Raw genomic sequence first — 14,313 nt, 5'->3', positions numbered from 1 at the left:
GGACTTAGTGGTACTGCTTTTTGTATGCATGATCCAAATTCAATTTCACTTAGGTGTGGGCACACAGAATCAAAAACTGAGCCATCCTGCAAAACCAAACCAAATTGAAACAAAAATTGGTAAACTGAATTCTTTAGCTCAGTTTGAGCTTGGAAAATTTCATTTTTGGTCAATTGTGGGTTTTGAAAATAAATAGCCATGGTTAATTGGACTAAATCAATGCATTATACATTTGCAAAAATATACTTTATATGTATTTTTAATATCCATTACAAAAAAAAAAAAAAAATGCACCACCCAGTGCACAAGGCTCCCTCGCCGTATCTAGGTCTACGGAGGGCATGACATATGTAGCCATACCTCCACGTTTGGAAATATTGTTTCTATGACTTGAACTTGCGAAATAAGTTTGGGTGTAAAACACTTACCATTATGACAAAGCTCGGTCTCTTTTATTATCAATTACTGAGAAACAATTTGTATTTTTTTCGAATATTTATTGTTTTGTAGTTTATATGTATCAAGATTGATGTTTGAATTTGAATTTTTAACATTTTAGTAAGTGCATATTGATAGACTAGTTATTTTGAGATGTGCATTATTTTTTTTGTATGACGTGTTAGATTACCACTTCACTTAAAAGCGTAAACTATTAGGCTGTGGACGAACATTGTATAGTAAGCTTTAACACTTCCGGCATGTGTGTGGCCAATTGCATGTGGAGAGATAAAAAAACGATAAATAACACCCATTACAGGGAACAATATAATTTTTAATCACCACACAATAAATGCAGGCAACAAGTGGCTGGAGAGGAAGGAAGGAAGAAAATCTCTCTCTCTCATTCCCCTTGCTATTTTTTGGGCAGTGTGGAGAGAAAGGAACAAAAGAGCCTCTGAAGGAACTATTTCTCCCATTCAGGCTGTCATGTACAGTTGGATTTCTATGATCTGTTGCTGAAATTCTGGGCTGGTTGGAGGGGGAGGGACTCCTTTGAAATCCATGATTTTCTAGATATTTTCAGTGAGGGATGTTTCTCCTTGTTTCCTTTGTACTTAGGTGGTGCCCTTGATGCATCTTTTTAATAAAATTTCTCTTTATTGGTTAAAAAAAAACAATAAACATGGGCAACAAGACTAGAATTCAGGACCTCCTGGCAACCATAACTCTATTACCATGTTAGATTACCACTTTACTTAAAAGCTTAAGCTGTTTAAGTTATGGATCAACAATGTATATCAAGCTTTAGCAACATCTAAAATGAGTTTTTTCAATGGCATCGTGGTGCACGAACCCGAGTTTTTTTCTTTCTGCTTGTTGGACTGATGCAGTGCTAGTCTTGGACTCTTCCAAGCAAGCTACCCTAGATAACATAAGCCATATGCACCACGATGATAGTACTAGTTGATATACTAACAACAATGGAGCATAGGTATCCATAAGGTAATAAACAATTAATAACCATGGGCAAAATATACATATATGAAATGGATTTACCTGTATTATTGAAGGAACCAAGAAACAATACATCTGTAAGAGGGGTTTACACAAACTGAATATGTAGGTAGTGTCTTATAAGTATATGGGACAGAATCCCATCTCTATTAGTTACTAGATATTTTGGTACGGTGGCTCATCACTCCACCTAAAGAACTTTCTATGTTTTTTTAGCTCTAGAACTAGGGTACATCCTTGAAGTATATCATATTCACACAATAAAACCACAATCCATATTTGTCTCCTAGGGTGCCACCCTATGACTTTTTCCTCCACTCAATTTGCTGACATCCCTATCGACTTAGAAGCTAAAGAGTATTCAATCTTCTATGCAAATTACTCATGAAGATCGACTTTATGATTTATGATCACTTATGGAGTTAGATCATTTCTAGAAGCCTAGGTGATGGTGGTGGTCGAACAATTCTTATGAGTGCATGAGGTGGTCTACACTTTTTGTTGGGAAGAATGCAAGAGAAGTTCATTCAGCCAGCTAGGCACGGACAATCAACGATGGTAAGGGCAATGTCTCTTGTTGGCAATTGAGAACAGAGGTAGCTAGGGTTTCTTGCAGAGATGACGGATTGATGAAGATTGAGTGGGCTGGGTCTGGCTTATTGTCTATTAAAATATAAGCTTGGGCTGGCTGTTTGAAATCTTTGCTGAGCTTGTTGGTTAAGGAGGCCCAATAGCAATCTCATGAATTAACATTGGGCTCCAGTAGTGAAAAAGTGTAGATAGGCCAATTTAACGGGCAGGTTTGAAGTCTTTACGGTCCCCTCACCATAAGGTAGCCTGTCCAACCAAGACTTGTGAGGTTACGTGATTTCAATGTTCTTCAGAGCAGCAGCAAGATGAACTTCACTCATCGTCAAATGAGGTACAAGGTGTTCCGATTAGCCCTAAGTCATGCTCCTCTTTGAACAACATCTATGACGATCATGAGGAGGGATGCTTTGATAACAGTAAAGAGCAGATGATGAAAGTAGGAAGGTGTGTTGCTTCTCCTTAGTAGGAGAAGAATGATAATAGGGGGGGTTTAAGGGATGAAAGGGGGTTCTATTTCTTAGAATCTAAATTCTTGTGATTTGAAAACTAAGACTTCTTTTTTGGGTAAATCTAGCTGGTAAGGGAGTCAGTTTAGATGGCTCGAGGAGTGGAAAGCTTTACATCCACCGTAAGGAAGTCCAAATGGGTTTTGAAGGGAGGAAACTTAATGAAGATAAGTGATTTTTGTTAGGTTAGAAAACACATTAAATTTTTAAGAGAGATTCCAAAGGTGTTCTACGTATAGTGGTGGAGCCAATCAGTGAGAGGGGGCAAATTGAGTAAAGATAATAAGAGATGGGGAGATGTTTCAGATGAGGATGGCGTAGGGAGTAGTGATTTTGAATGTGAAAAAGGTTTACTTTTGGATCATGTTTAGGATCAGTATGGATTTTCTTCCGATTCTTCTATTGATCACCTCGGGGATTTATCTTATGTGCTGCCTCATCCTTTAGAAGGCTTAGCGGGAATTAATAAGTTTAAGGATGAGGTCACTAAAGATGAACATAAGATTAAAGATGGAATTTTGCCTACTCTAGTTCAAGAAATTTCTGGAAAGGACATTGAAACTTAGAGTTTGTTGGATAACTTGGGCCTTACATTGTATGATCAAAGGAGGAAATGAAGTTAGGCTTGATGGTGGCAAATCTAAGGTGAAGAAGGTTCAGAGGGAATTAGCTAATTTGAAGTGTTCGGTGAACTAGGAAGGGATTAAAGAGGGAATTTCTTGGATGATCATAGAAGATTTTGGGGAATTAATAAGTTTGAAGATGAGGTCACTAAAGATGAACATAAGATTAAAGATGGAATTTTGCCTACTCCAGTTCAAGAAATTTCTGGAAAGGACATTGAAACTTAGAGTTTGTTGGATAACTTGGGCCTTAAGTTGTATGATCAAAGGAGGAGATGAAGTTAGGCTTGATGGTGGCAAATCTAAGGTGAAGAAGGTTCAGAGGGAATTAGCTAATTTGAAGTGTTCGGTGAACTAGGAAGAAATTAAAGAGGGAATTTCTTGGAAGATCATAGAAGATTTTATTTTTGTTTTGCTTTTATTTTTTCTATTCTTTTTGAGTTTTATTTTTGTTTTTTATCTTCTTTTTGAGGATTTAGTATCCTCAATACGGTTGCACATTCTCTTTCTTAATATAATTTCTTTTATTATAAAAAAAGAAAAAGAACTGTAGGTCTTCGACATTCTCCAAGATGATTTCTTCTTCTCCCAACCCCTTCCACTAACTAGGTATTCCTGCTAATGGATTGCTGCCCTGATGACTCTGGAAGGGTGGATCTCTTCAATTTATTTCCTTGTGGTCAACTGATTCATTCTAAAATAGGAAGGCTTGGGCTTGAGCTCTATGGATCCTCATGCACCTTTGTGAATCCTGACTGTAGCCAACAATAATGTAGCACACATGGGCAACATACACATGGTAGGCGTCCATAATGCAAGTAAACAAGCAATAAATGTGATAGAATATACGTGTATGAAATTGGTGTACTTGTATTATTAATAGAAACAAGCAACAATACATCCATAGGAAGATTTTACACATGATGAGTACATAGGGAGCAACCTACAATTAGGCAGGACCCAACCCTGGCGCTCATGGTAGGATAACTAGTCACTCTCCCCTAAAGAAGAGCTTTTTATGCTTTTTTTAGCTCTAGAACTAGGAAATGTTAGTATATCTGAGGAGTTAATACTGCAAATTGCATCCTTGAAGTATTATATATTTACGTAGTGAACCTCAATCCTACTTTATGTTGTGAGGTACTTAAAGTACTCTCAAGACAATTCAATATCAATAGAGTTTAGAAAGGATTTGAAATATATTCTTCAATGAAACCAGGCCGATAAAACTGAAAAATGGAGTTGTTTGTAGTGGGCAAGTGCTATGACACTACATTGGACATTATATGATACATAGATGTTGAAATTTGATATTCAAAACAAACTGAAAAATTGAGTTGGTTTTAGTGCACGATTTCTATACAGGATGGAACATTGTGTCATGCCACACTTGTTACTTTCAAGTGTAACAGAACCATCATGACAAGTGGCTACTTGCTTTGTTGTAATGCATGAGCAGATAGCAGGATGGAAAACTGGCAGTCTATAGTATGAAAAATTTGCAAATGATAGAATTTTAAATGTGGTTTCGCTGCTGAATCTTATTTTATTAAAATTTTTTTTACTGCATACAAGTTCTATTAACTGCAGCTTATGAGTAGAATTGTAAGCACATTGTAATTTTGTAGGTGCTAACAATTTGATTCCAATGGAAATTGCTCTTAAAATTGCGGAAAAAATCAGAGCAAATGAGAGATTTTCTGCATATATTGTTATTCCAATGTGGCCAGAGGGTGCTCCAACAGGAGCTGCTACACAAAGGATTCTATTTTGGCAGGCAAGCCAGCTCACTACTTCCTATGTCAATGTTTACATGTGTTAAACAAGATATATAGTATATAAAAATGCTTCTATTATATGTTTATATCATTATACTTCATGATCAGCATGATGTGTATGTTTTTATGGCTGCTTTAGGGAATGCTGAAAATTATCTGCCTGTAGCATGGTCTTTTGTCGACCATATAAGGTGCATCTTGGAAAAGATGGTGAGTAGGTGAAAATTACAATTCTGTGCTTGAGCCTGTGATTCTTGAACAAACTTCCTTTTTCAACTAAAAGCAAGTGGCATCTGCCTTCTTTGGGGATGACTCTATTGATAAAATTACCTTCAAGTTATTGATATGGAATGATGTGAAAAATACCTTTCCATTAAGTTTGATTTTAAATGGAATTGTCCTTCCATTAAGTCAATCCCTAGTGTGCGCTTAGTATTTATGATCTTGCTATAATGTTTGATTTACATTTGGTTCTTGTGCATCAGAAAATCAGCTCACTTTTTACCTATCAAGATTTTTGATTCACTTGGAAGGCTAAGTCATTTGTATATAAAAGAAATTGTACAGCTACATAGGATTCCATTATCTATCGTCTCAGATAGAGATCCAATATTTACAGCTCAATTTTGTTAAAGTTTCCAGAAGGCTATGGGCACACAATTAAAATTCAGCACTGCCTGCATCCTAAAATAGATGGCCAATCTGAAAGGGTAATTCAAATCGTAGAGGATATGTTGAGGGTTTGCATTCTAGACTTCAAAGGGAGTTGGAGTGAGCATCTACCCTTAGTAGAATTTTCCTGCAAGAACAATTTCCAATCGAGTATAAGTATGGCACCTTATGAAGCTCTACATGGGAGACCTTGTAGAGATGGTTTTAAATCGCGGTTGCGGGTAGCGTAATGTAACAGTAACGGGTGGCGGGAGTAGAGGATCTTACATAATGGGAAGTGGGTGTAACGGGCGTGAATTTTTTTGAAGCGTGCACAACCTTGTGCATATTAGCGTACTTGCATGTTTTAAGCTTTTAGCCCTTCTTAGAAAGAGTTTTAGCGTATTTTGGGTCCTTTAGTTCGAGTAACTAAGTTATTTGGTAAGGGCAACAAGTTTACATTTGTTTTAAACCACCATTGATAGAAAAATTACGTGTGTGTGTGTGTATTTATACGTATCATTGTTCTTATCTGTGATAAATTCTTATGTGTGCTAAATTAATTAATAGAACAAAATACATTATACACTTCATTAATATATTAGACACATAAGACATGCAAATAATACAAATATATGATAGCTAGAAAAGAAAGATGGTTGAAGTTGAAAAATATAGAACATAAATATCACATTACTAATATTATCAAATAAAATATTTTCCTAACTAGTATTTTCAAATTGTTAATTAATGCATCTATTGTGAGTATTTAAAGAAATAGTAAATTTTGTATCATTGTCATCCTCATTATAATCTTTTCCCTCTCGCCACATGGTATATTGAGAATGATTTATGAAAGAGAGGGAAAAAGCGAGAAGAAAAAGAAAAAAATAAAATAAATTTTTTGGTGTAACAGTCTTGTAGCAGTTACGTAACGGCCGTAGCGGCCTTTACGTAACGGTTGCGGTTTGTGAAGGGCGCTACGGCTGTGATTTTTCTTCTCACCAATTTCATGGTGTGTAACAGTATTAGTAACCCAAAAAACCGTTACGTAATGGCGTTATGTAATGGTCGCGGCCTTTATTTAAGACCATGCTTGTAGATCACCGGCATCGTGGGCAGAGATGGGGGAGAATCAAATGCTTGGTCCAAATTTTATTCAAGAAACTACTGAGAAGATTAAGCAAGTAAGACACCATCTTCTCGCAGACCAAAGCTGACAAAAGAGTTGTGCTGATAAAAGAAGCCGGCCACTGGAATTTGTATTTGTAAGGGTGTTACCTCGAAAGGGGATATTTAGATTTAGGGAAAAGGGGAAACTACAACCTCGTTATGTTGGGCCATTTCAAATTGTCAAACGATTTGGGAAAACAGCACATAAATTGAGGTTGCTGTCTGAATTAGCTCATATTCACGACTTTTTCCATGTCTCGATGCTTTGAAAGTATGAACTAGGTCTGAGTCATGTTCTTGAATGGTCCAATATTCTGTTGAGGGAGGATGTTAATTATGAAGAAAATCCTATCCAGATTATTGAAAAGAAGGAAAGGGTCTTAAGGAAAAAGGTTATTCCTTTGGTCGAGGTACTATGGCAACACCATGGCATCGAAGAAGCAACCTGGGAATCAGAAATCAACATGGCTGAAAGATATCCTCATTTGTTTGCAGCCAAAGGTCAGATGAAATTTCAAGGATGAAATTTCTTAAGGGGGAGAGAGTTGTGATAACCATACCCTTTAGGCCACGGTAAATTTAAACTACTTTGATAAATTAGCATGACTTGCTTTGTTTTGCAATAAATAAGTTCATACTAGCCATGTTATTCATTTATTTGAGTTGTGTTAACCGATATTGGAAATTTCATTTGAATTATTAGTGGCGGGAGGGGCTTAGATGAAAGCAAATTATGAGGGTCATGCTAAAACATAAGCAGCATAGGAGTTGGGGCAGAAAGAGGAAAAAAAAAAGGCTGGGGCATGCTGAAACCAGGTGTGACACCTGGCAGCACTATAAACCAGCCGCAGCCACCTGGCAACTCTGAAAAAAAGCAGGGGACACATAGCACATAGATGTCAGCATTGCAGGACCCGTGTTGCCAGCTGCTGTCTTGACTTTTCCAGACCTGTGAAGCAGCCTGAGTACAGAAAAGGATACCACAAACTCTTGCTGAAAACCCTAGTTCTAGAGAGAGAGAGAGAGAGAGAGAGAGAGAGAGGGAGAGAGAGAGAAAGGGAGAGATAACTCTGCAGAAAATCAGGGAAATTCAGAGAAAATCAAGAGAAAATACAGGAAATTTGGAGGGAAACTTTAAACTAAGTTGAAGAAACTGAAAATCAAGGTAGGTGTTCTTAATATTTATTCATTCACCTAGGTACTTTGGGTATTTAAAGGAACCAAGGGTAGAAACTTACATAAAATTGAATCCTAATAGGGAAGATTTAAGCTTGTAATCTCTAATTACTTGATATGGTTGCATAATGCATATATGGTTTCTTTGGTTATCATAGTTGCTTATCTTGTTTTGTTGGAAATTTTCATGTGATAGATATTCATCTTGTAAGGATGATGGCTTTACTTGCTATGTCAAAACTTGTGTGTGCATGTGTTGAATTGTTATTGTGTGAAATAGATGGCAACATGTGTTGTTGTGGCTGTGAAACTCTGGAATTTGAGCAAGTAGGGATTGTGTCTCCCTTGGATGAAATGCCTTAAACCTCCTGCGGTGGTTAGCCAAGCTGGAATTTGGCACTTGTTGGAGATAAAAACTGTGCACTTAGTTGGGACAGCGCTACTATGTTGAAAAGAAAATGTGTAAATGCATGCTATTTGGATGTTTTGCATGGTAACTTTAGATGAACAGTTTGCTTTGATCGAAGAGTGTGGATATGACTAAATGAAAAGTGTATTCATGCACGTTATGATTATGCATGCATGTAAGAAATCCTATGTTAAGTATTGAAATCCTTATTTGAATAAGGGGGAAATAAGAATGTCTACTGTGCTTGTGGTTGTTTGCCCTATTCGTTAATAATTTGAGGGAGAGCTCCACATGTTAAGTTCTTCAAGATACACTACCATTTTTAACATGTGTTACAGTTTGGCAGGAATACAATAAGGATACTAAGTGTATGTTCATTGGATACTAAGTGTATGTTCATTTTTTTGGCCGTTATTTATGTAGACTAGGGAGTGTGGAAAATGTTGTATGTAAAGTACAGCCCAATGTAAAGAGCTTGTCACTGAATGAAAAATGTTTTTAGTTGCTTAAGAAATATATATTTATGTCTTGCATTTTCTACAAATGTTCACCCTTTATTGGCTTTTAACTTGTTTCCAGATGATGATTTGTAAAATAAATTCTTGCCTAGGCCTAGTGACTCCATGGGATTTTAGATGGCGTCACGGCTGGTCACGCACCAAGAACAGGGACGCGACATTTAATGTGTCTGTCGCTAAAGAGTACTATTCAAATAAAATATATTATTTTAGTAACTAAGTTGTGTGAGTGGTGGTACTTTTGTCCTTGAATCTTTTATTCTCATTAATATATAAAAGGGCTGGCCTGGAGCTGTATGTAAGGCTCCAGAAAGAACTGCTGACTCTGTTTTTCTTCTTCTCTTCATCTCTAAACCTAAGCACTGTATTTTCTTATTTAATATTCAATTTGTTTCAGATTTACAACATGGTATCAGAGCAGTTTCTCTGAACCTGATTAATCTGATGTAGCTACAGCCTTCCCTTCCTCTCCTTTTCTCTCCCTTGTCAACCCTTAAAAGTAGAGATTTTTTTTTTTTCTGATTTGATAGTGTCATTTAGGGTTTTTTTATCCTTCGACTCTTATCCGGGAGCCATACTTGCCTTGTCGGTGTTGACTGGCTTGTGGCAGTTCGCTCATGTAAAGGCAGCACCCTACTATTTCTTGCTGACTGCTGTTGCTGTTCTGATGTTTCCTCTGACTGCTTGTCCAGTGATGATATTGTTATGATGCTCTGATTTCTGTTTTTATGCCTGCCTATGCTTCTAGATGCTGCCAGGTTGGTTGTGGACTGTCTGCACTGCTGTTTAAGTGTATGTGGCACTTTGTTGTGGTCTGCTCTGTTTTGTGTGGTCAAAATGTGCCCTTCTCTGCTCTTTATGCTGAACACCAACTTTCATAGGATGAGTGGGAGACTATTTATGTCTCTGATTCCTCCTCAGATACTGGAAATTCAGTTCTGTGGTTGTAGCTTCCTGTTGAAGTTCCAGAAGTTTTTAAGATCTGGAGTGCTGTTCTGTGCTCGTGTATGAGTGATATTTTGTGTCTTTGTTTGCTGCTTGTTTTTACAGAGTTGCTTTGCTATTCATTTGGGATACTGTTGTGTAATGATTGTAGTGTATAAGGGGTGGTTTTGATGGCCTCTACAGCACTGTTAATGTACCAACAGTCATCAAATTGGATGGATTCTCCAACTACCTATTGTGGTCTTGGGCTGTACATGTGTAAATTAACACAAAGGGGAAGTCCAACTATTTTTTGCATTACCCTTGGCCTTTGGACTCCCAAGGATTATGAAGATTGGATGAGATATTGCTTGTGCAGTTGAGGAATAGCATGGAGCCATGAATTGCTGCAATGTGACGTTTCATAGAACAACCAAGGCCACATGGAATGATCTTCATGGAAGCTTCTCACAAGATAAAAATCAAACTCATGTTTTTTACCTAAGTGAGAAGTTCTTTAAATATGATCAAGAACATAGGTCCGTTAGTGAGTTCTATAGCACTTTGAATGTTATGTGGGAGGAGCTCAACATCTGTCATCTAGTTAGCTCTGACGTTGAAACAATTAAGAGGCAAAGGGCAGATATTTTGGGTGCCAAGTTTTTGTCTGAGTTGAGTCCTGAGCCTTAACTCATCCGTGATCTGATTCTTGCCAGTTAATCTATATCATCCATGAACGAAGCACATGCTAGAATCCAACTTATCACCAAAATGGCTCGAAATCTTTTTCTCAAACATCTTCCCATGATAATTCAACCATGGTAAACACCACATCCAATCACGGTAAGTGAAGTGTTGGAGGCGAGGATAGGGTTTATAAAGCGGTCATGGAAGAGGTAGTTCATCAAGACGAGGAAATTGTCGTGGCAATTCCCCCTAGGGGTGGCAAAACGGGTCGAAACTCGACGGGTGACCTATGACTAGTCCATTTACGGGTCAACCCATGTCCCACCCGTTTATAAACAAGTAAACCCACGTTCAGGTCGGGTCACCTGGTTTATTTGACTATATATACACATTTCAAAACTAACCCTAATTTCTACCACCCATCCCGGCCATAAAGATTAATTCAGAATGTGAGAGTGCGAAGACCACTCTGATCTTTGCTGGAGTTTGGCATGAGAGAGAGGGACCAGAGAAGAAATAGAAAGTGAAGAGTGGAGCAAGGCGTCACGGGCTACTTCCTTCGTTTGCTTCATCGGAGATTCATAGCCCTAGCAAATGCTGCAACCCTTATTGAAGCTCTCTCCTAGCTTCCCACTACTCCTAGCCTTCTTTGTTTTGTTCGCCATAGATCTCAGGCTTCCTCAAATTTTATCCACCGCATTGAATCTCTGCAGCTCTTCTCTTCAAGATTTTCGAAGATCTGAACTCCCGATTCTCGCTCCCTTCTCTCTGTTTCTCTTTCTCTCTTTCTTCCTCACTTGCCCTCTGATTATAAAATTTTTCTTTTTATTTTCGTCGGTACGTCTTTGATGCGGTTCGGTGGTAAATTAATTGCTGATTCATGAGGTTTTTCTTGAGAGTTTAAAGAGCATTGCGGGGTTTTTAGGGTTTTTGTGTTTTTTAGTGTGGTGGGAGGGAGATAATGGTAGTGAAGAAGATATGTTGGCCGCCTCCGGTAACGAAGAAATATGATGTTAGGGTGGTGGTGAGGAGGTTGGAGGAGTACGATGGGGTGCATGCAGGTGCAGGGAAGAGGCTGTAAAAAAAAAAAAAGGTCATTTTATATGAAAATTTTTAAAAAATTTTAAATAAATAAGTTATATTTTTAAATAACCCGTGACCCGCTCGTTTAATAAACGGGTGGGTTAGGGTTGGCATGGTTGTGACCTGTTTAACATCGATTTGTTTACGATCCGGCCTGTTTACGATCCGACCCATTTATGACTTGCCCAGACCCGCCCCGCGAACTTGTTTTGCCACCCCTAATTCCCCCATTTGCACACATTGTGGTAAGAACAACCATATTGTTGATCGTCATTAGGATCTCCATAGGAAACTGACATGGGCTAATAAGTCTCTTGCCAAGGTGATACCATTGTCAAAACTTAAAAGTGCACCTGGTCACTCTACTAGAGAGTTGAGTAATAACAATCTTGTCCACATGGTTCAACAACTCCAAACTCAGTCTTCATCTAATGCTACTTTAGCCCATTTAGGTAAAGCTTCTTGCCTCGTCATTATCTTCACCCAGGGTTATTTATTTTGGTGCCCCCTCCTATATGACAGGCAGTCCTAATTTATTTTAGTCCTTGAAATCCACTACTTTACCCTCTAAGGTTACTCTTGCCAACAGTTCAGTTACACTGGTTTGGCATTATGACAATATTATTATTTTTTTTTCTAGTTGTGGAAATATTCATTCATTTCTTGTTGTGGAAATATTATTTCATTTCCTTGTACCTCTTTCCTCTTTGTTAAATATGCCTAAATTTCTCCTAAACCTTTTAGCAGTTTGTCAATTGACTAAATCTCATAATTATTGAGTGACCTTCTTTCCTTCTGATTGTGTTATTCATAATCTCTAAACAAAGAATAGGATTAGTGGAGGGCTTGAGAATGACGGCTTGTACTATTTTGATGGTGGTGGTCATATATATAGTTCTTGTTGTATCACTTCCTCAATTTCTACTCATGGTGTCTCTTGATAAGTGGCACACTTGTTTGGGTCATCCGTCTCTTCAAAAACCAAAACAGGTATTTCCTATGTTCAAGACTACTATTTTTCATTTCGAGTGATTTGCATGTTAGTTAGGAAAGCATGTTGTCCTTTGTGGATGATTTTTTGCATAAGACATGGATCTATTTGTTAAAAGACAGGTCTTAAGATTTTTAATGTATTTACTTAATTCTACCAAGTAATAAAAAACTCAGTTTGGCATTGGTATTCAATTTTTTCAATCTAGCAATGCACTTGAATGTTATCAAAATGAGCTTCAGTTTATGTGCTTGTACAATTCATCAAACATCGTGTGTGTGTGTGTGTGTGTACGTACATATCCCCAACACAAACAAATACTAGAGCAAGAGTACGTTCCACTAAGACTAAAAAGTTGTGATGTTTCTCTCTGTCTCTCTCTCTTGTGTGCATGAATTTTTTCTGTGTTATGAAAGTTCTCATGGTAGTCGATGTTGAATCGATTGATCTAGATTGAAGATGCGATTAAATAAGCCTGGAGAGGTTGCATCCTTACATGTGGTCAAGAACAATGTCTCTCGGGATGGGTGGGTTAGGTTTTCCACAAGGACTGTGTCTTGGTTCGCTGATGGCTTCTACCTTCTACCACATGCAAAAGGTGTTTCGATCAGCTTAATTGGCTGTCGCGAAGCTTTGGATTTTGATTAAATGGAGGAAGGTAGGAAAGTATTTGGAGTTAGGGTTGGGATGGAAAGGGAAGAACTTTTTATTTTATATTCATCAGGGTGAAAAAGGCAATGGGTGATAAGTGTCTTCTGCGAGAACGTGAAAGATTTTCGTGAGGAAATTGGAAGTGTAGGTGCATATAACTCTCCATGACTAAGATTGTGGAGTTAGGAGGTGCTGGTAGGCAAAAATCATGAAGGTGATGGCTGCAGTACTCAAGCCCATTCCGTAAAGCAGGGTTTGAAGGTTGAGAAACAAGAGTTGTGTCGACAATGTGGAGACAAGCTGCATTTGAACAATTCTAGGGCCATTGCAGATCAGTCGGTTTCGATTGACAGGTGCAAGAAGGAAGCTAGGGTTTCCAATGGTGCAGAGATGATCAGTTGAGGAGGCAGTGAAGAGGTTTGGGCCAAGATGCATGCTTCTCATTTTGGACCTGGCCCAAGAAATTGATAAAGGAGGTGTTATTTTTGACGAAACTGGTCCAATTATTTGAAAAGGCCCAATCTTTAAGAAAGAGTGATGCATGTTTTTAATTTGGATCCAAAGGGAGGTTCTCCTCTAACGAGCTTCGCACAAAAGGCTCCAGGTGATTTGCAGGCCCATAATTCATAAATTAAGTACCCAAGTACTGCTATGTCGAATCTATTGGACATACCCAAAATACTGCTCCTACTTCTCAGAAGACAAGTACTAGGAAGGAGGAAGATATACCTTCTGGTAACGGAATTTTTATTCAAACTCAGCTTAGTAGAAATATTCAGCCTCCAGTTATTAAGAATATGAATCGAATTGATCAAGAGTCGGAGGAAGCTTAAGATGTTAGAAGAACAAATTCGCTTCTAGATTGTTGTGATAAGTTCTAATAATGTATTAGAAGGTAGTGTGAAAAAGAGTAATTAAAAAAAAGTAGGGTTGGGGGAGAAATCTAATGATTGTCGCCTTTACATGAATAAATTTGAAGGTAATAAGGTCTATGCTCATGAGTAAGGCGTCCTGTTTGGGTGCTGAAATGAAGGTGGTATTTGAAGGTAAGAGAGAAAATTTTGGTGAATCAACAACAAAGCACTAAGGAGAGATTC

The 14,313-nt window shown here is 37.9% G+C and overlaps 1 protein-coding gene across 1 annotated transcript in view; it reads left to right on the top strand.

Annotated features, from left to right (window-relative positions):
• LOC131166151 (phospholipase D gamma 1-like) overlaps nucleotides 1-14,313 on the top strand; it is a 51,724-nt gene that overhangs the window by 18,219 nt on the left and 19,192 nt on the right. Inside the window, exon 7 of the mRNA XM_058124464.1 lies at nucleotides 4,804-4,952. Coding sequence (XP_057980447.1) covers nucleotides 4,804-4,952 — 149 coding nt within the window. The remainder of the gene's footprint in view (nucleotides 1-4,803; nucleotides 4,953-14,313) is intronic.

Source organism: Malania oleifera, chromosome 10 (genome assembly GCF_029873635.1).
Source record: "Malania oleifera isolate guangnan ecotype guangnan chromosome 10, ASM2987363v1, whole genome shotgun sequence".
Taxonomy (NCBI): Eukaryota; Viridiplantae; Streptophyta; class Magnoliopsida; order Santalales; family Ximeniaceae; genus Malania; species Malania oleifera.
The sequence above is the reverse complement of the archived record's forward strand: the minus strand, read 5'-3'. Positions and strand labels throughout refer to the sequence as shown.